General features: G+C 45.6%; 3 protein-coding genes, 1 long non-coding RNA gene, 1 other non-coding gene and 1 pseudogene across 5 annotated transcripts; 2 read left to right on the plus strand and 4 right to left on the minus strand.

The window, feature by feature from the left end:
- The first annotated feature begins 37 nt into the window (after nucleotides 1–37).
- On the plus strand, nucleotides 38–1,968 carry LOC104582657. The gene is made up of 3 exons (XR_730521.1): nucleotides 38–300; nucleotides 417–483; nucleotides 1,687–1,968. It is a non-coding gene; the product is annotated as an uncharacterized LOC104582657 (long non-coding RNA).
- A 3,384-nt stretch (nucleotides 1,969–5,352) lies between these two features.
- TRNAI-UAU lies at nucleotides 5,353–5,426 on the minus strand. The gene has a single exon. It is a non-coding gene; the product is annotated as a tRNA-Ile (tRNA).
- A 507-nt stretch (nucleotides 5,427–5,933) lies between these two features.
- On the minus strand, nucleotides 5,934–9,294 carry LOC100827883 (GDSL esterase/lipase At1g71691). The gene is made up of 5 exons (XM_003568381.4): nucleotides 8,872–9,294; nucleotides 7,267–7,400; nucleotides 6,932–7,171; nucleotides 6,577–6,826; nucleotides 5,934–6,480 (listed from the first exon to the last, which is right to left on the minus strand). The coding sequence occupies exons 1-5, from the start codon at nucleotides 9,188–9,190 to the stop codon at nucleotides 6,254–6,256; spliced, it is 1,170 nt and encodes a 389-aa protein (XP_003568429.1). The 5' UTR covers nucleotides 9,191–9,294; the 3' UTR covers nucleotides 5,934–6,253.
- Nucleotides 9,295–15,317: 6,023 nt separating this feature from the next.
- Nucleotides 15,318–17,779, plus strand: LOC100831937 (annotated as a pseudogene).
- Nucleotides 17,780–18,235: 456 nt separating this feature from the next.
- Nucleotides 18,236–21,120, minus strand: LOC106866114. Its single transcript, XM_014898843.2, has 3 exons — nucleotides 20,534–21,120; nucleotides 19,032–20,368; nucleotides 18,236–18,899 (listed from the first exon to the last, which is right to left on the minus strand). The coding sequence occupies exons 2-3, from the start codon at nucleotides 19,107–19,109 to the stop codon at nucleotides 18,414–18,416; spliced, it is 564 nt and encodes a 187-aa protein (XP_014754329.1). The 5' UTR covers nucleotides 19,110–20,368; nucleotides 20,534–21,120; the 3' UTR covers nucleotides 18,236–18,413.
- Nucleotides 20,628–21,191, minus strand: LOC106866041 (proline-rich receptor-like protein kinase PERK10). The gene has a single exon (XM_014898565.1). The coding sequence runs from the start codon at nucleotides 21,189–21,191 to the stop codon at nucleotides 20,628–20,630; it is 564 nt and encodes a 187-aa protein (XP_014754051.1).
- Nucleotides 21,192–21,233: the final 42 nt, after the last annotated feature.

Below are 21,233 nucleotides of genomic sequence, written 5' to 3' on the forward strand. Positions count from 1 at the left end.
CCCAACCCTCCAGATCCGGCGCCCATCCCCTACTCCAGCGCGTTGCCCAGTCTCCTGCTCCTGTGCCTCCCCATCTCAAGTGCCGCCTGATCGCCATGCTCCAGCGTGGCGCACGGAGGGGGCCTCGTGCCACGCGAGGTCGAGTGCCTCTAGGCCCTCCTGCGACGTCACGACCCGCGGCCCGGAACTGGGGGCGGCAGCGGCGGTTCTGGGGCTGCTCGATTCCCTCGGCGCCGACGTCATCACCAACGACCTGGACCTGGGAGCGAGATGGCCAGCTTCACCGTCACTGTCAAAGATGTCAGTGTTTGCAGGTTTCAGCACTATTCGCCTCTGGGTTTCTAGCATTCTCAGAAAGGATACGAAGTGCAAGTTCCCCTTTATCCCACACCTGGCAGATGATGAATTTTCCCCAGGGCTACGGTCAATAGGAGGATTCAAGGGGTTGGTAAAATTTGTTGCATCACCTGGCATATGATGAAGGTATGTAAGTGGTATTGGCCTTGTGAGTTATCTTTGAATATTTCCTTGCTTGATGAAAGTGTTATATACACATGCCAGGTTTGCCTATCTTTCACAAGCATGACATCACCAATCTAGATATTCTACAACTTCACTATTTATTATCACTTGTCGCTCTTTGGATTATAATAATAACACTGCAAAAGACGTCAAGAACTGTCTGAGCGACCAGCGCGTGAATGAGACTGTGGTCCTCTTTGAGCCTAATGCTATGAGTGAGCATCCCCTGGCTAAGGCCCTGTTTGTTTGGGCTTTTGTTTCAACTTTTGGTGCTTCTAGCAATCTCAAAAGCACTTTTCCCGTTTACACATGAAGCTGAGAAGCACCTCCGGACATGCTTCTCAGCTAGAAGCACCAAAAGCACGTCCGGAGGTGCTTCTCAGAGCACGTCCGGAGGTGCTTCTCAGCTTCATGTGTAAATGGGGGAACTGCTTTTGAGATTGCTAAAAGCACCAAAAGCTGAAGCTGAAGCCCAAACAAACAGGGCCTAAAGCATCTAAACCAATTACTGATTGTTGGAGCAACAGTGTAGAAGACTAGGATATTTCTTTGCTTCCAAACATGCCAAGCTGCAGTTATAAACGCCTTCATGAAAAGAGACCCTTTGAATTGAATTCTTGTCCTCGTAATTTTGTTGTTGGCTTCAGATTACCCCCACTGAGTTTATTCCAATACGAGGCAGTTAGTCTTGACTGAAGGGGAAATCAAAGAAAATGTGGTTTGTCTCTTCTAGAGAGCAATGACCTCAGATTCCGTAAGAAGTTACATTGGACTTGTTGCAATTTCTTTTTGCCATCATATCTCTTGCGTTTAACTGATCTTTGATTAACAAAAGCCAAGCAAAGACCTAGAACTTGGGGACACATTTGCATATCGAACCCACTGAATAATTAACTCTATCATACTGCAGCTCTGTAGTCGAGTAGTAAGTGGCTAAGTTTTTGTGTCAGTTTTACTGTACTCCCTCCGTTCCATAATTCATGTCGAAAAAAATTGTGGAACGGACAGAGTATTTATTAAAATTACTAACTGCAGCCTATAAGCGCTTTATGCTTTATCCAAGCATGCTGAAATGTTATTGCGTCTGCAATGTATCTCTTATTCCATCTATGCTCAAATATTAGACTCTGTTTTTTCTTTCTAAAATCATGAGGGGATCAACAGGACGAAGCACGAGACCTTGCCGATGAAGGGTACTATGCGTATTGTCAGGGAGAAGATGGCAAAGACTGCGGACGATCTAGAAGATCTAGGCAAGCTAGCTCAAGATGGAGTTATTCCATCTATGCTCAAAATCTTTCTTTCGTTTTTCTACAATGTTTAAATTGGTGGTAGTGGAGCTACTCCCTTCTTCACATTTTTTTTTGTATAAAGCACTTGTATATGCATGGAGACTCCATTAGAAGCTTTCTTCTTCCACCAATTTGAAAGTCAGAATTAATATCCACCCAAAGTGTTGTTGCTCGCAAAAAACTCCGAATTTGAAGATCAATCGAGAGTTGAGACAACTTAGAGTGTTATTTTATTGTGTTGTTCCATGGCAACGCATGTACATTCTTTAAGGAGACTTCCTTGTCTTCTCCTTTTGTTATAATTATTTTACATTTGCATAATTGGTTTATGCTACTGTATAAACTGAATTATGCTTTCACATGTCTATCATCTACCTGGACAAGATTCTACATTAGCACTCAACTATAGTTCACTGATTCAGCACAAGCTGGCATTAGAACGTTTTCTTAAGATGCAGATGTATTACTGAAGTTGGTAATTAACCAAATTTTGTGTACTGTGATTTGCTGGAATGGGATCTTGATCTAAGCTGTATTTTCGGATCAGATGGCCAAGACAAAATGATAGGCTCTCACCATATGACAAACAATGACAGCATGTCAGTCGAAAGAATGTCTATCCTTCTGTTGCAACGCACGGGCACTTAACTAGTTAACGAAGTAACTGTGAGTACGTCTCCACATACGATTCTAGTTAGATGCTTGCACATGCTAAACTTGCTACTGCGGTCCACTCTCTAATTGATGGTATCCAATCATAATTTTGTACTCACTCCAATCCTAATTTGTTGTCGAAATATTACATGTATCTAGACGCTTTTTAAGAATAAATATATTTATATTTGGACAAATTTGAGTCAAGAATTTAGAACCAGAGGGAGTATTTAAATTTGTTATGCGCATATATATGATTGGTCGTGATGTTTCCACCTCAGTTAATTAGTACGTCGTCAGCCTGTGTCTCCAAAAGAAAAACCTGAAGCAAATAGTACTCAACCCAACGCGTGGCGTCTGACTTGTCCACCAGAAGATCCTCCTTAGAGCAAGCCCAACGTTGGTCAAAACCGGGTGCTAAACAGGTTCTAGTAAAATATAGGATTGAGTCTAAACGTTGGAGCATGCTGTGCTAAGAAAATTTTCTTGGACTCGATTCAAGTCGAAGCCCCGAGTTTAGAGCAAAGTTGACTTTGTCGGTCCCACAGGACGAGCACTGCAGCTCCGTTCGGCCCTCGTTGTGGCCGTCGCAGACCTGCGCCGTGGCCATCGAGGCAGGAGGAAGGGGCTGGAGCCGCTGGACTGCAGGAGGAGGAGGAGGCCGAGGCTCACCTGCCATGGACGGGGTTCCTTCCTCCTCCCATCGTCGCGCGCACAGCAGCATCCGCTCCGGAGAGGTCAGTGGCAAGATTGGCTGAGCAGTGGTTGGCTGCAGCGGCCGGGAGGAGGACTGGAGAAGACGGCAGGGTACAGGAGAGAAAAAGGAGGCGAAGAACAAGAGGAATGGAGGATGCGGAGGAAGAAGATGAGGACTATGTGGGGCCAAGAGAAACTCTGGGTGGGGAAAGTGAAATTGAATGAGAAAAATAAATAAACGTGGGTCCCACGAGTAGTAGCGAAGAAAAAAGATATGTTGCAGCACTTCTGGAGTTTTTAGACTCATGTCTAGCATTTCTCTTAGCCTATCCCCACATTGGCCTTGCTCTCAGAGGCTTTGGGAGGTCTATTGATCCGAGAGCGGAATAGATACACGTACGACATTTAAAGTCCGATCCTTGTACAATGCAACTTCAAGCCATTGAGATCAAAATAGCCAGCTAATCCAACGGTGCTAGTGCTTTGTCGTACAGAAATCGTATGAAAAGTATCGTACATATAACATCTCCTTAGAGTAGGTGTTGTAGGTCTACAGTCTTTGTCGCCTCCACCTTGAATCTTTTTGTTTTGACCCGATTGCAAATATTATGTCTTCTTTCTAATTGAATGGCAATCGAGAGTCTTTTCTTTAAAAAAAACACGTGATCGATCACAACATGCAACATACTATGAAAGGTGCTCGTAATTTATCATTAGGTCGCCCAAAGCCACGACTTACAACCATCATATCGATTGATCTCTCTAGCCTTACATGCACTACCACATGCCGATCCACTACATAATACTGATCATCTGATCAGCGAGAATGAAGATAATGGGTGTCATGAATTGGTAGAGTGTGCACTGGTAGCCAGAACGGTCGGCGATACTCTTGATGTTCATGATGATATCACGAGGGTGTTTGTGACCGTCTTTTGCTCCACCTTTTGCTAATAAGCTGGGCATTAAATCTTCCTCTTTGTTAATGGGACGAGGCAAAGCTTTTGCCACAGTTTAAAAAAAAGGGAGTCCACGGTGCAAGCTGGATACAAATACATGGAGTAGAACATGGCCTTCCATTAGATCAAGCTGGGCAGAGACGGAAAAGAGTAACAAAAACTTCTGAAAACTTATTGTGCAAATCGTTTACTTGCATAGATAAAGAGTGACACATCATATGAAAATGTTAACTATATGCAGATTGCAAAATTCTAATTGGGATTATAAAATCTCAAATAAACAGACTAGATGCAAACAGGAAGTGATACACACCTGCAATGACCTATCAATGTTTTGGATCTAAAGTGTGATGGATTTAGGCTCAGTTTAGCGTTGCTAAATTTTGTCATGCTGAACTTATTTTATAACATGTTGAAAAATACACATGAACACATAAAAAAGTTGGTTAGGCAAACACAAAGTAGGTAAAAGCTGATTGAAAAGGCTAGATTATCATGACCCGCTTCAATGCCAAACTCAATCTTAGACCAAATTTGTCTTAGTGATCATTGGTGGATTCATAGGGTGGGCAGGGTGGTCCACGAACGACCCTGGAAATTTTGTATACAAACCACACACATTTGTATATTCAACCAAAAAAATACAGCCATACATGTTCAGGTTCCCAGCGAAATTTCAAGCTTACTCCCCATATACCTCCTTTGCATATTTGGAGCACACGAGTAATTCAAAAAACTCTCCAGGATATCAATGATCGCTACGCAGCGCCCTAGTGAATAATTAGCAATCGCAACTTGCCCACTTGCAAGCGTGGAGTGCAGAACGAAAGAGTTCACAGCCAGACGCTACGCGTGTGGCAGCCATCAGAGGGCGAACATATGCCATGAGCCGTCGAAAGCATCTTAGTGCCGCGATTTCTCTTCGAGACTTAAACTGAATCAAATCAAGATTTATTGTTCACAATTTATATTTTGAATAAAAAATGCTTGTAGTAATTCATATTTGGGATAGAAAATTTGTCCATTGGACCACCATGTCTCCAAATCCTAGATACGCCACTAAAAGTGATTACATGCCACCCACCTTCCAGCCAATTGCAGATTTGAATTTTCAGAAAAGAAAACAAGTTAAAAAAGGAACTAAACGGCATTTTTCCAAAAAGAAAATTCAAAGAAACAGGAACTAAACGATGATGAAAAAGAATGTTCTGTACAGAAAAAAAAAACATTGCTCCCGGGGGGGCTCGAACCCACGACCTTCGGCTCATAAGACCAACGCTCTAACCAACTGAGCTACGGGGGCTATTTCGTGCACTATATCTAGTAATCTAATTTATACAAGACATTACCTGGATAGAAGTAGTTTTCCTTTTTTCACCCCACCAGATGCCCATGGACCATGGTGCCCCCCGCCCGCGAGTGACATGTGTCCTCTGCATGTGTTGTTTATGCAGAGAGCAACACATTAACAGTACTAGCATCGGTGACAGTAATTAGAGCACTGCGTCGCTACTGTAGCAACATAGAGTTGCGTCCAGGGAAAAGAAAAATGATATGCACAGACATCGTTCACTTGTCTTGATAAGAGGGCTAGAGTCTGCTAGCGCGCGTCTTGGTGTTGGTAATTAATTGATCGAGTTGTTTAGACCTCAGTTCAGTGTCACCCATCCTGAGGCTGTGTACGGTGTAACAGTAGTCCAGTACTGTATGCCACTCTCGTCGCCGGCCCGCCAAAAGAAAACTGGCCTGAAGCAAGAGATACTCAATCCAACACGTACGTGGCAGATCGATCGCAGCATGCAACACTATCAAAGCCTCGAAGATGCTCATAATTTATATATTATCATTAGAACGATCACGACTCACACAAACATGGATCGATCGCTTTATACGTTACAGGCTTACGGCCTTACATGCACTCGTCATCGAATCGACAAAAAACTCAACAAAACACAAAAATGAAACTTAACAAAACAAGCACATACACTCTACTCCAGAGCCCAGATGCAAGCTGGACACACATACACGGAGAGACTGACACAGAGTACAACACCGTACGTTGAAGTAGCTAGCTAGCTGATCGAGCTCCCCTTGGAGAGAAACTCCGGTGCGCGCGACGACGGTCGGTCCCTAGGGCTGCCACGCGGCGAGCTGCTGGATGTTCATGGGGTAGGCGAGGTCAGTGCCGCCAGAGTAAGCGGCCTTGCCGAGGAGCACGTTGACCCTCTCCGTGGGGTGGAAGGCGTCCCAGAAGATGTAGGTGCTCCGGTTCGGGCACGGCCGCAGGAACGGCAGGCACGTGATCACGCCCCGGTTCCTCCCGATCCCGCAGCAACCCCTGTCCACCACGCTGAACCCTGCATATCAATGTCCCGTCAGTACTCAGTAATGGCAGAGATCAGCAATCGGTTAATTGCTTAGTATTAGTTGGCGAGCGATTAATTGAGTCGTACCGTAGTTCAAGGGGTTCCGGAGGACCTCGGAGATCATCTCGAAGGTGTCGACGTAGATGAACCTGGCGCGCGGGAGGTTGACGTTGAGCGTGTTCACCATGCCCTTCACCTTGCTGTTGAAGGGCACGATGAGGTCGTCCACGTCCGGGGAGCACATGTTGCGAGGGTTCCTCGCGCGCATGTTCGGGATGCATGCCATCGACCCCACCCCCGCGATCACGAACCTCCGGGCGCCCAAATTGTACAGGCTCTGCATATAACAAAAGAATCCAAGAATTGATCAGCCAGAGCTTGCATTGTTTTGTCAGCGTTTGTAGTAAGTGATGACAGCAGGCTTGATTGATTGGTTACGCACGGTGAGCTGCTTGGTGTAGTGCTGCACGAGGAGCGTGGAGTACTGGTCGCCGTTGTACTCGTTCCGGGTGTTGTAGTTGGGCATCAGGTAGTTGTTCAGGTAGTCGTTGCTGCCCATCCCCACGTAGAAGATGCTGCGGCCCAGCGACCCGGACAGCTTGCTGGCGCCCAGCCTCCCCTTGATCTTGTCCAGCGTCCCCTGGAAGTTCTTGATCTGCTCGTTGAACGGGATGCGCCCCACCTGCAATTAACCCACATGAGCGTGATCAAATTCGCACAAACGTACGATCGGGACTCTGCTTTTATGGCGAAAGAACAGATCTAGCTAGAGCGTACAAAGTTCTGCCCCGTGTTGTCGAGGATCCCGGCGGCGGCCGACGCATAGTTCACGCCGTGGAGGGCGCCGTCGTTGCCGTCGGCGCTGGACACCTCGTTGTTCGATGGCAGCAGGGGCAGCCCAAGAAGCTCAGCTGCAAGTGGTAGTAGTACGTGCATAAGCAGATCTGTTACGCCAGTGAAAAGATGGAGCTCGGATTTAAAACTGTTACTATTAGTACTACTACTAAGATCTGATCTTAGTTGTGACCCCTGTTTGATTATGAATGCTTGGCCGGGACTAATATATCCGGACTGCGTGCATTGAATTACCACCGTACCGTACATTTGCCTGGCTAGGCCGGGTCACATGGAAACATTCACGCAACGGCAGTACTGGTACAATACAGATTTTGACTAGCTAGATGGATTCATCGCGTCATGTGAACTGTATGGGCTGAGTCAATAGCAAAGGCATTATGGACCCCGGCCGGGCGGAGAAAAATGGAGTACCTCTTGTCTCTTCAATGTGCACATGGAGGAGGCCGGTCGGCAGTTATTACCACGATGCAAACAGTACTGGTACTAGGCTGGTACTAGAAGCTATCCTAGCATCTGAGTGTTTTGTGTAGATTATAGCTAGTGTGAGTAGTTGATCTAATCAATTCAGGTTATTTGTTTGGACCCCTGCACAAATGCCATGCTCTTGGATATCGAAGATATGAGAAGGGTACTAAAAAGCAGTACATGCATGTACTAGGCTACAGTGCGGAATTCATACACCAATTTCTAACAGACATATGTATATTGAATTTATCAAATCAGCTGGAATCATTGTTTAATTCTAAGAATGTTGACTCAATAATTGTAACACACAAGCGATGATGATTAAATAGCACGGTCAACACATACCAATGTGCACTTTTCCTTATGATTTGTTGAACATTCTTCAATTCCACAGATAGACTGTCTCTTTCAAAATAAAAACAGATAGACTAAAACACATGCACTCTTCATAATGCTTTGTATATAAAAAGACTAAAAATACACGGAAGAACTATGTACATTCTTTTTTTTGTAATTAAGCAAGTCGAACATGGTAACTGCCGAAAAAGCACGGCCTGCTTGTGGTGTGCCAGCACGGCAATACTACCACAGGCTTCACACTTCACAGGTTTCCCCCATTTTTTTTGCAGGGGCTTCACAGGTTTCCCACCAGCTCTCTCATTGCATTATTTGGAACATGACTAGCCCATTTTAGGATTTACTAAAATTAGCCATTCTACTCAAACAGAGCTACATCGCCAGCCGATTTACTACTTCTGTAAACAAACAATGCACACAAATTTGCTAGTGACCTCTTCAGTTCGTCAAAGAAAACTAGTATAGAACAAAAATATAACAAAAATATGCATATGCTTACTCACGCCGCTCCCTGCTACACACTGCACTACTGCACACCGTCAGCAATCTTACTATAGTGATTTATTTGACAGAACTTGTAGTTTTCTTTTGTGTCATTGGAAGGTGCTACACTTTTAGCTAGCTCTCAATTTGTGCTAGCACTCGCCAAAGCTAACTAACAGGAAATTAAGCAGCGCAGGCGTAGAGCCGTAGAGTATATACCTATGGCGTCGACCATGGTGTAGCCGTTGGAGAAGCGGCCGGTAGGCCCGCCGGCGAAATCGATGCCGTAGGGGAGGTAGTTGGCCTTGGCCAGCGAAGTGAGGTCGTTGTTGTTGCCGTTGTCCGTCAGCGAGTCTCCGAACACGAACATCGCCGGCACCGACGGCCCGCCGACGCCCCCGCCCGTCCCCCCTGCTGCTGCGTCGCCGGGGCCCGTCGGGAACGTGAAGTTCCACGGCGGCCGCGGGAACAGCTGCGCCGTGGCGCAGCCGCATGCTAGGAGCAGGAGGAAGAGGATCATTGCCTTGGGGCTTGCCATTGTGGAGATAAGCTTAGCTTAACTTAGCTAGCTGCCTGGGGGTGGCAGGAGCAGATCGAGAATGGAGATGCAGTGTGGGAGAGAGGGAGAAGACAGGAGTGTAGCCAGCGTCGTGGTATATAGAGCGAGCGAGGGGAGAGGGTTTTGGGGCAGTTGGTTGGTGGACGTGGGAGAGAGTAAATGCGGCTCCTGCCATTGCTGCCATGGAGGAGTAAATGAGGCTCTTCTGGAGCGCGTGCACGTGACACGCTAAGGCTGGTCACAGTGCATGATAACTTAGAGTAGTAACATATCTTTGTTACTATGTTACTACTTTAAGTTACTATCTCTATAGCGGGTAGTAACATATATGTCGTGTCATGCATTGTGTCATTTATCAAGTTGTAGACTCATCTTGTTTTGGTTTGTGTGATGTTACGGTACATATCTAGTTATCACAAACTTATCTCTCCTCATTAATAACATGCCACATCACCAAATTTGCTTAGTTGGCACTTATGTTACCACCTTTGTTACTCCCACTATGACTAGCCTAATGGCAGCGACAATGGCCGCAACGGGCGGGTGCAGTAGTATACTGTGCGTAATTTGAGGAGATAGAGAGGGATGGTCTTGCACTCTCGAGGTTGGGTTCTCAACTTTTAGATGGAGAGCCTGCCGGAGTGCCGGGCACAGCAAATTAAAGGCCTGGTGGCTAATCTTAGGAGTCCTCCAGACAAAAAACAAGGACTATTCAGTATTTGGGCCATCTGGGCCTTTGGATGCTATGGCAGGCCGAAATAACCTCCCGGCAGAATATCCAGGGCCCTCGTTACAAAATTGGTAAAAATTGTAGAAATGTGAAAATCGGAGAAGTTGGGCTTAAAAACAGGTAAGATGCCAAAGGAGTCACCTCGAAGGATTATGTGTGTTTGTCGTTGTTTTTAGTTACATAAATGATGGGGGTTCTCCGTGAGGTTGGATTGAGGAGATTTTATTATTATTAAAAGTTTAAAAGTGCATGCAAAATATCTGATAGATATAGTTTCACACAAATCAAAACCCTATAGGAAGGGTTTCTAAGAAGGTGACGAATCAGATGAAAACCTCTGTTCGGTGCAAACTTGAAAACTTCCAATCACAACCATTCGACCTCACATAAACGGCTTAGATGAAAAGTGGAACATCTAAATTACTCAAAGTCATTTTATGAAAAACCCCATTTCCACCATGGGCCGCACTCCCAGTCCCATGAGCCCTCCCCACCCCCATCATATGTCTTTGGAGTGCAGATGCAAAACTTAGATTGCCCACATTGGCTGGCGCGGCCATGTTTTGCTTACTATGACCATATGGAAACAATTAGTGTTTGAAATAAAAAAAACTGCATCATCGTTGCAAATTATATATAGGCATGCAGACGGCATGTAATTAGCTCAGTAGTCTCCCTCAAATAAAAAACTCAATAGTTCTGCAAAAATAAATAAAAACTACTCTAATGATCATTTCCTTTTTTTACATGAATAGTTAGTTTTCTAATACCATTACTAGGTTAAAGCTCATGCATGTAATTTATTTTTCACTTTTTTAAAATTTTAAAAGCGGCATGTTATCATTAGTTTTTACAAGGATATAAACAGCTCATGTGATTATTATCTTACGAGGATTACGGTTGCCACCTTGCACACCCATGCTCATAGCAATCAAATCAACCGACCTATATCGCATCGTGTCTCTACATTCAAGATTTACGAGCGATCAACAAAAGTTATGTATTTTTTGAGACATAATTCACATGGATATAGTCAGTCTCGCTTGGGCTGCTTTAATGGTAATCTTTACACATTTTTCCCTTTCACTCGTATTATGGGGAAGGAGTGGACTCTGGGGCCGGATACAACTAACTGATTGACTAATCGATTTTAGCATCTTTTTAATTAATTAATCGTTTTGCAAATAAAGCTTGCTCTGCTTCCAAATTGGACATAGTGGAATACAGTAAAAAAGAAGAATTCAAATATGGAATAATAATCATTCGATCAAAACAATGGATGATTACTATAGTTGTTTTTCAAAACAAAATATATGCATGATAGGAAATTCTCTCGAGAAACACCTCTTGGTGTGGTGGCGGAGTTATGAGTGCGTGATTTCACCCACCAGGGTTCAAATTCTGGTGCTCACAAGTATGCAGTAGGGAGCCGATGGAGCAGAAGCTGAACATGACGTCCATGAGTGCCTAGGCACACTCCGTGCACGCGTCGGCAACGCTGACGCACTTGGCACCGCGCTCCAGCGCCAAGGGCCGCTGGTTCAGGAAGACCACCTTATCTGCGTTGATCATGTACGTATGCACCTGCATACGTATGTCATCAACGGTGATAAGGTGGTGTTTCTTAACTTGTGGCTGACGACGCTGGACCGTTGCACCAAATGTGTCCGCGTCACCGACGCCTGACTGGAGGGCGAACGAGTACTAATCGATGCTGCTTTCTGCTTCTGCTTCCTTGGTACTCATGGCTTTCACCATCTCTTATTGTTTTCCGGCTCGCGATTTTGAAATAACATACATACAAACAACTGAATTTTGATTGAACGGACACAACTCGACGTATGCTTAGATCAAGTACCCTGCAAACGAGAATTGTATGCTTAGATCTTGTACTTCCTCGGCTACAAGGAATGCGGTGAGAAGAATCTTACGTTTCCGTGCAAAACATTTAGGTTTGGGGCCACAAAATCTAATCCGTCCAGTTGTGGATGAACGTCACGATCCACACATCTAAGAGAGAATGGAAAGTACCTTCCGGCTACCTTACGAAGGGGAACGTAGACAGAAATTTAAAATTTTCCTACGAACGAACCAACCAAGATCACTATGCGGATGCGATAGATTGATCACGTACCAACAACCGTAGTGGAAGTAGATTGTCGTTGAAGCCTTTAGCAGATTCCCGCAGCTAGGTTATACCTCTGGCCGCGAGAATATTCCTCGCACGATCTGTTGCGCCTGAAAGCTTGAAGTAGACGAACAGCGATCCGCCCGCAAGATCGAAGTGGACGATCTCTCCACACGTATCCACACATCCCGAAGGAATAGTTCCGCAACACTTCGACGTCCAGTACGAAGAACCGCCGGAAGAAACTAGATCGGAAAGTAGACGGTCTACTAATTAGACGTCTAAACTTTAGACGTCTAAACTTTAGAGGGAGAGCTCGGACTTGACGGGCAAAGTACAGCTAGCGAGAATGCTCCTATAGCCGGTCACCCTTCCCCTCCTTATATAGGAGGGTGGCCGGCCAAAGGGGAAAAGAGTCCTCCTCCAAAAGGAGTAGGACTCCTACCTCTAATAGGAATAGATATGCACTTCTAATAGGAGTATTATATCCTCTTCTCCAAACCAAGATGGCCGTCCCCCATGGTCAACCTTTGACCACATGATCAACCTTTGACCAGGGTTTGACCCACCTTTGACTTTTGACCTTTTGCTATTTGACATTCCGGAATTTCCATCGGATCCTTCTAAAGGCTTCTAAAACCTTCCGGAAGCACTCGTGATTACTCCGAACATTTCTGTAACTCCTAAATCACATTTAGGACCTCGAGAAAATATGTCTCGTCATTCTGAACAATTTCGGTATTCAACTCTTGACCAAATTCCAAACTCTAGACCTTCAAATAACCATTCGTCGTTAAGCGTGTGATCGCGTAGGCTCGGAAATGTGTTGCTATGACCCAGTCAATAATTATTTAAAGAGCTCGGACGCTCTCAATAATTACTACACATCCACGAAGACTTTCGAGCGAACCATTTGTTACTAAATACCATTGCCCTTTGCTTCGCGATACGTTTACAAAACCCGGAATGAGACTTCCGGTACGCCCGTGAACCAACCCTTGTTCCACTTGTACCTAGTTATCCCCGTTACCGGTTTTGTACTTTTAACTCGTTCCGTACTCCGATATCTCAATGATCATATCATTCTTGTGTCTGGCCAGATGGTGATAGATATCGTCGTACCGAGTGGGCCCTAAGTGTATCTCTCCACCGATAGAGGAGCAAATCCCAATCTTGAACTATCTAGTCAATTCATACTTTCCGGAGTACCCGGAAATCACCGTCGTGATAACCCTATTACGGGAAACAATAGGTAACACCAAAGTATCCTTCCGATATAAATATCATACGATATTCTCATGGTCTAAGGATAACGATAATTATAACAATAACAATAATACCGATAACAAGTAATCGATGTGATCTCTCGGCATATTATTAGTTGGGTCAATCCAACACCACTGTTCAACCAACAATGTGCTCTCATATATAACCAGCATCATATGCTCATGATCAGGAAAACAGAATCATCAATTACATATAAGCTAGTCAAAGAGGCGTGACTAGGGACCTTTAAATTAGGGTTTATGTTTCCACACATGCAAATGAGTTTTCCTCCGAATCTCACTTTCAAGAACCATTGCAATTAATATAGACATCAATTACAAACTTGGGAATATAATAATACAATATTATTGCCTCTAGGGCATATTCCCTTCACCTTAGGCATTCATGTGTGGATCCGACTTTTGTTTTATTTTTCAAAATCGAGGAAGCAGTCAGCTTTTGCATTAGTTGTTTTATTGCATAACTATTTGCGCGACTAGACTTATTTTATGTTATTATATTATGTACTTTGTATTCTTTATTTCCTACTCCCTGTCATTCTAAATTCTTGATTCAAATTTGTCCAAATATGCATGTATCTATTCTTAAAAAGTATCTAGATACATGTAATATTTCGATAACAATTTAGGATCGGAGGGAGTACATTTTTTAAATTCTGTTGTTACATAAAAAGAAATATTGATCAAGATAGGCGCATTGGTGCTCCGTTAGACATTCCGGCCGCTGATCTTTTTGATGATCCGCATATGGCAGGCTATACGGCTTCATCACCAACTCCGAATTCCAATGAATAAGTCATCTTTTGTTTTTATAGAGTAAATATCACAGAACCCATGGTTTAGGACGAACCGTATCACAGATCTCCATCTTTTGGTTTTCTTATCACTTAAACCCGATAATTGGGCAAAAGTGTATCACAGAACCCATAATCACGCTGTCAACGACGCTAACACGGAAATTGACTCCGGGCCCCACCTGTCGGTCTCTGTTACTTGGACTGGCTTAACCAGTCGGTTTTTAGGCCGGTTCGGGCTGGTCGGGACCCTGGAGTGGCATAAGTGTGCTCGGGACGGCGCGTTTGGGCGAAGACCCGGCTCAGTCCGATAACCCACCTACCCAGAAGGCGAGACGACAGATGGAGGTGGAAGCGGGCGGCGACGACGTCGGCTGTGGCTCGGGGGCCTCGACGGCGGCGAATCGCGTGCGTATTGATCCATGGAAGCATCAGCCCTTAGAGATGTAAGCCCCCACTATCATCACTTTTGCTTTTTATCTAGGGTTTGCGTCGTGTTCTCTGTTGAAAGTTCGCGTTTTGTGGTTAGGGTTTTAGTTGGGATGATCGACGTCAGTTTCTTGGCGGATTTGCAGCGGAATGTTGGTTTGATTATGCTGGTTGTGTGTGTATCTTGGCGCTGCCAATTTTGTGTCGGGTTGGCTCAATTGACTAGTATATTGAGTAATTTGGGTACGGTTTGTCCACACTTTTCTTGGATAGGTTTGACTGCGCCCTAAATTTCGTATGTGATGTAGGTTCGCTGATGATTTTTGGGTCTTAAAGCTCATTGCGCAAGGACGTTGTGTTGAGTGTAGAACAGTGGTCAGAGAAGATTTGAGATTTATGAACTTGGTTAATCTGATGCTAAGCAAGGGATTTTCAACAAGTGATTTTCTATATTATGAGAAGGATGAGAAGCGTGGGTTAGCTGGGCTATATTTGGTTGACAGTTTAGCCAAAATGGATGAAGTTGTGAAACTGTTTGAGAGTACAAAGACTATTAACTTGCACATCATGAAGAAACAGTTACATTTGGATTCACCACCTCCATCAAAGAGTTTTCAGTCTTTCTATGATGATCTGCCAACTGCTGGCAGAAAGAGAGCAAAGAGGAAGTTAGAGTGCAGCGCAAACGATGTTCAGGCAACACAACAGAGTGTTAACAAAGTAGGTGCAGGCAGTGGCAATGCAGAGCATTAGAGAGAAGAAGGGGAAAGGAATTGGAAGTCAGGCAGAGAAGAAGGGGAAAGGAATTGGAAGTCAGGCAGAGAAGAAGGGGACTGGTATTGGAAGTCAGGCAGAGAAGAAGGGGACAGGTATTGGAAGTCAGGCAGAGAAGAAGGGAAAGGAATTGGAAGTCAGGCAAAGAAGAAACAAGATGATAATCACTTAGAGGGAGAGACAGATGTTGAGGACATATTTGTGCATGAAGAAGAAGTGGAGGTCCCAGCTGAGCCAGCCCAAAATCCTTCCTAGTCAGGAAGGCACAACAGATCACTTAGAACTTCAACAATGATACAGAAGCTCAGAATGAAGAAGTCACCCAAGGAAGTGATATGCATCAGTGATGCTGATAGTGATGACTGCAAACCTTTAGCTAATCCAGATGACGATGATGGGTCTGAGGTTCCTATTGCCAAAGTGAAGACCAAGAAGAGCAGAGCGAAGGAGAGACCAGTAAGGGTTTGGTATGATGAAAATAAAGAGAAGACACATGAACAATTCAAAGAGGACATGTGTTTCTTAGATGTGTATCAGTTCAGAAGGGTTTTGAAGAACTACCACATAGTCCACAGTAGGGATTACAAGTACATGAGAAATGACAAAGAAAGGGTCATTGTGAGTTGCAAATCAAGTGATAAATGCAAATTTTTCATGGTTTCAACAAAGATTGCTAGGGAGAATACCCATTGCCTTAGACATCTCCTGCTTCCTCACACATGTGGCATTACTAGAGAAACTACAAGGGTTGACAGTGATTGGTTGAGCAAGAGATACCTACAAGTTGTGAGGAGTGACCCTGCAGTGAATGTGTCAACTTTCATGGACAATGCTATGATAGACCATTGGGTGCAGATAACAAAGATCATGGCCTACCGGGCAAGGGCAAAGGCACAAGATATTGTGCTAGGGGATCACAAGGCACAATACATCAGGATTAGAGACTACCTACAAACTGTTATGGACACAAATCCTGGCAGTAGGTGCATAGTCACAACAGTTCATCAACCTGTGCCTAAAAATCCCAGATTCCATGGACTATTCTATATGCTAAATGCACAGAAACATGGATTTCTTGAAGGATGCAGACATTTCATTGGCATTGATGGTTGCTTCATCAAGCTTACCACTGGAGCTCAAGTCTTAGCTGCCTCTGCAAGAGATGGTAACAACAACTTGTTCCCACTGGCCTTTGCAGTAGTTGGCAAAGAAGATACACAGAGCTGGTGTTGGTTTTTAGAGCAGCTGAAGTATGGTCTTGGTGGTGAAGGTTGTGTACATGGAAAATGGACCAAATGTCTGATAGGCAGAAGGGTTTTATGACTGCTCTTGAGAGGGTATTTCCAAATAATCCTCACAGATATTGCTTGAGACATATATTAGCAAACTTTAAAACTGCTGGGTTCAGGGGAGGGGATTTGAAAACTTTGATGGATCAGGCAACATATGCTTTCACAAGGAGTAATTTTGATGTAGCAATGGAAAAGATGAAAGAGGAGAATGAAGATGCATGGGCCTGGCCGTGCAAAATAGATCCATCTTGTTGGGCAAGGCATGCCATGGACACAACATGCAAAACTGATCTTGTTGTGAACAATTTGAGTGAGGTGTTCAACAAGTTCATCCTAAAGGTCGGAGATAAGCCAATAGTGACAATGATAGATAGCATAAGGACCGAGATCATGTCTAGGTTTGTGGACAAGAGGGAGGGCTTGGAAAAGGCTCAGTGGGAAATAACACCTTTCTATACTGAGAAGTTAGAGCTTATGAAGAAATATTCTCAGAACTGCAAGCCTATATTTGCTGGACAAGGAATTTACCAAGTGACAAGTGATGAAAGGACATATGCTGTTGACTTAGAGAAACACACTTGTGGATGCAGAAAATGGGAGTTCACAAGGCTGCCATGCAACCATGCAGTTTCTGCCATCTACAAAGCTAGACAACAGCCTGAGGACTATGTCAGTGAGTTCTTCAAGATCAACACCTACAAGAAAGCATTTACTGCTATGGTGTATCCTGTGCCAGGGAGCCATGACTGGACAAAGACAGCAGGATCTGACTTAGAACCACCAATATTCACTAGGCATCCAGGGGGAGAAGAAAAATAGAAGGAAAAGAAAGCAAATGACCAAGGTAAAGCAGGGATGGCGACCATCACTTGTTCAAACTGCAATCTGCAAGGGCATAAGTTCACACATTGTGGGCAAGAGCTAAGGCCAGACCTGGCTATTAGAAAGCAACTTCACAAGTTAACTTTCAGAACTTTTACTGTACATATGACACATTGCAATGATAATTAAGCATTAACACCATGTTAATTATTCCATGTGCAGAGCAACAGGAGAAACTTTGGAGCTGAAGAACAAACTGCAGCAACAGAAGGAGAAGAAGGAGAAGAAGGAGCATGGGACTCAGATGGTGTGACCTATCAAGTTGGCTCTAGTTGTGATGACACTGACTCATCATTTGAAGCAGATACATCTGATGAAGATTCTCCACCAGCCTCACCCAGTCCATTTAGAGGGAGAGGAAGAAACAATGATGAAGCTGGCCCTTCCTCTTAGGCCAGGGTTCAGAAGCTTCCGCCAGTCAGAGGGAGAGGGAGGATGTGGTCATACTTAACTGCAAGTGGAAGGAACTACAAGAAGAAGCCCTGATTGCTGTCTTCTTTTCATGTACTTAACTGCAAGTGTTACAGAACTTCATTTTGTGTCCACTGAACATGTATGTGCTGGATTATGTGTGTGATTGGCATGCCATTGGACATGTATGTTTCAGGTCTCATTTTGTATGCACTGGACATGTTTGTGCAAGATTTTGTGTGTGATTGGCATAGCTACTGGACTACTATGTGTTTCAGGCCTCAATTTCTATGCACGGTTCATCAATATGTGTCACATTATCACGACAAGTTACAGAATGAGCTGAAAATAGTCATTGCGTCATATCATAGATGAATACATGAATTATGCCATTTCTATCTGACATAACCACCACATGAACTGCAACATTATTGTCACATTACAGAGTAACACAGCTCAACGATTAACTACATAATCTACATGATAATATTCAGTGCAATGACATAAGGCAAGACTGCAACTAATGTCACGTTGCAGCTAAGTGCAATCAGAATCCACTGCTGCATCTCCGGAAGCTTCTGAAATGCTTTCTCCTTCTCAGCTTCCATCTTCAAAAATTGAGTATCAAGCTTCACCTTCTCAGCTGTGAGCTTGTCCTCAAGCATCTTGTTCATCAGTGAGTTGAGTTCGGCATGAACTTGCTTCTCTTTTGCTTCTCCCATGCCCCATAGCTTCTCCAAAGCCCTTTCCATGGTAGGAGGCCATTCTGGATCATAACATGAGATGAAATCACATCTCGTTTCATCCTCATTGCAGCAGCTGATGAAACGCCGACCAGTAAAACAACCTTCAAAAGCAACCCTTCGAACTGGTATCAGCCCACAACGGCACCTCAAAACAGACTCCATCTCCCAACCGCAGTACTCGATATCATCCACGTCCATCGGGATTTTGCCAAAGTCCTACGAAAACATCAGCCCAGGAGCATCAAATCGTACCAATTTTGCCCCAAACACCGATTTGGAAACCCTAATCCCCAATCGGGAAACCCTAATCCCCAAATTGAAAACCCTAATCCCCAAATTCGAACATACCTGAACTGCAGACAGGGAAGATGATGCTTCACTGCTGTTCGTCATCTTCGTGCCTTCATCCGCCACCTTGGATTTCATCTCTCCTTGCGGGAACAACGAAGAACAGAGGGGAAGAACGGGAGAACAGATGGGAAAAGCGGGATATATTTTTCCCAAACGCGCCGTCCCGAGCACACTTATGCCACTCCTGGGTCCCGACCAGCCTGAACCGGCCTAAAAACCGACCGGTTAAGCCAGTCCAAGTAACAGAGACCGACAGGTGGGGCCCGGAGTCAGTTTCCGTGTTAGCGCCGTTGACAGCGTGATTACGGGTTCTGTGATACACTTTTGCCCAATTATCGGGTTTAAGTGATAAGAAAACCAAAAGGTGGAGTTCTTTATACGGTTCGTCCTAAACCATGGGTTCTGTGATATTTACTCGTTTTTATATGGTATGGAGTGTTTGGTTACTTACTGCAGTTCATGCTTGGTTTGTAATACTTCTAGTTGGATTATTATATGCATCTTTTGTACTAGAGTAAAATACATTAGTGGTCCTAATTTTTTTCGTCAAGGTGTCAACTTAGTCCTAAATCTTTGAAATTGCACGTTTGAGTCCTAAAACTATTTTAAGTGGTTCATCGCAGGTCCTAAATTTGTTTGTTCCCCTCTCACCGTTCACGTGGTGGTTTGACTTATCCCCGTAGGCCTGGGCCCACCCATCAGGTAACAACTCAGAAGAGAAAATTACTTAAAACCACCACATTTGAGACACATGTTTAAGAAAACCACATTTTTTTAGTTTATTTTCAAATCACCACCGTTTTGAGGCTGGAGGTACTCCCGCACACTGACTTGGCAGATGATTGTGTTTTGACGGTAAAACTGACACGAGGGGCCCACCTGTCGGTGCCACCATGGCGCCAGCATGGACATCTCGTCCACCTGTCCATCCCCTGCGTGAGCCCTCCTCTCTCTCCTTTTTCCGGCCAACTCCCTAATCCGACTCCGACCACTCTCGTCGACCTCTAGGCCTCCCCGACCCCGCCACGTCGTGCGGCACCCTAACCCACAACGCCTGAACCCTGCGCGCGCCCCATGGCCTCGCGCGAGGTCGTCTTCCCCGCTTCCGGCAGTGTGCCGCCGCTCCCCACCCGCCCGACCGAAGCCTCCCCAGCGTCCATACTGTCGCCTGGACGTCTGTGTCTCCTTTGCGAAGCCACCAGAGCCCTCTCCCGAGACCGCTGCTGCCCGGAGCACTCCCGCGTCGTCGCTCCTTTGTCAACCGTGCAGCTCGTCGTCGCCGGCCTTCTCCAGTAGGATCTACCCCATCGCTGCCGCCATCCTCTTCCCCATGCCTGTCAAGTCCTTAGATCAGCAGCGATTGGACGGTCAAGTCTTAAGAGCAGAAGCGACGCGACGAACAACAGCTCGCCGGTGGCCGCCGGAGCACGTCTACGCGGACAGGACGGTACGAGGCACATAAACGGTCGGGGAAAGAAGCCAGAGAGAGAGGGGCTCACGTATATTCCGTAGGAGGAAGATGACGAGCTTCCCGAGGACGAGCCGTCGGAATTTCACCGGAGAAGCGGCGGCGGCCGTAGACAAAGGACTAGATCATGCGCTCGCTGTAGTCGAATCCGTCTCGATTCCTTGTGCCAGGAGGAAGTAGACGTCGAGGCGGAGCCGATGACGCGGGTGGTGTAGCTTGGCACTCGCTGGAACGGTCACGCGACGGCGAGGCGCCCACGGCGGTGCTGAAGAGCTCGTCATCGTCGGAGCACGCGTGGGACCCGCGGGACCTAGGGTTGGGCTCCTGGCGGCCATGGTCCAGGCGGAGCTTGGGGGTGGGGACGGGCGCTTCTGCGATCTGGGAGAGGACGAAGGGGAGGAGGCCGCCACGTCCATGGCGCCCATGGCGCCGGGGGACAGGCGCTTGGATGGCATCGGCGCGTCGTGCGCTTCCTGTGGTGCGATGCTCGGGAGGTCGTCGGGCTGGACGCTGGGAAGATCGGAGCGGTTGGGCCTCCCATCTCGACGCTCGGAAGTAGGCACGAGGTGGCCCTCGTGCGGACGGACGGCGGCGCGGGCGACACGGACGGGGGCAGGGGAACGGACCGGGAGCCAAAGATCCACGTCGGATCGAAAAAAGCCACGTTGGATGTGACAGGTGGGCCCCATGGTCAGGATTGCCATCAATTTGTGTTCAACTTGAATATTAGT

Source organism: Brachypodium distachyon, chromosome 2 (assembly GCF_000005505.3).
Source record: "Brachypodium distachyon strain Bd21 chromosome 2, Brachypodium_distachyon_v3.0, whole genome shotgun sequence".
NCBI lineage: Eukaryota > Viridiplantae > Streptophyta > Magnoliopsida > Poales > Poaceae > Brachypodium > Brachypodium distachyon.

Excerpts from the sequence above, each read along its gene's own strand:
- LOC100827883 (XM_003568381.4), bottom strand. The coding sequence starts at position 9,190 with ATGGCAAGCCCCAAGGCAATGATCCTCTTCCTCCTGCTCCTAGCATGC. Across the intron at positions 7,172-7,266 it reads ACAACACGGGGCAGAACTTT|GTGGGGCGCATCCCGTTCAA; the intron begins GTACGCTCTAGC and ends GGTTAATTGCAG. Across the intron at positions 6,481-6,576 it reads CCGGAACCCCTTGAACTACG|GGTTCAGCGTGGTGGACAGG; the intron begins GTACGACTCAAT and ends ATTGATATGCAG.
- LOC106866114 (XM_014898843.2), bottom strand. The coding sequence starts at position 19,109 with ATGAAATCCAAGGTGGCGGATGAAGGCACGAAGATGACGAACAGCAGT. Across the intron at positions 18,900-19,031 it reads CTTCCCTGTCTGCAGTTCAG|GACTTTGGCAAAATCCCGAT; the intron begins GTATGTTCGAAT and ends ATGTTTTCGTAG.
- LOC106866041 (XM_014898565.1), bottom strand. The coding sequence starts at position 21,191 with ATGGGGCCCACCTGTCACATCCAACGTGGCTTTTTTCGATCCGACGTG.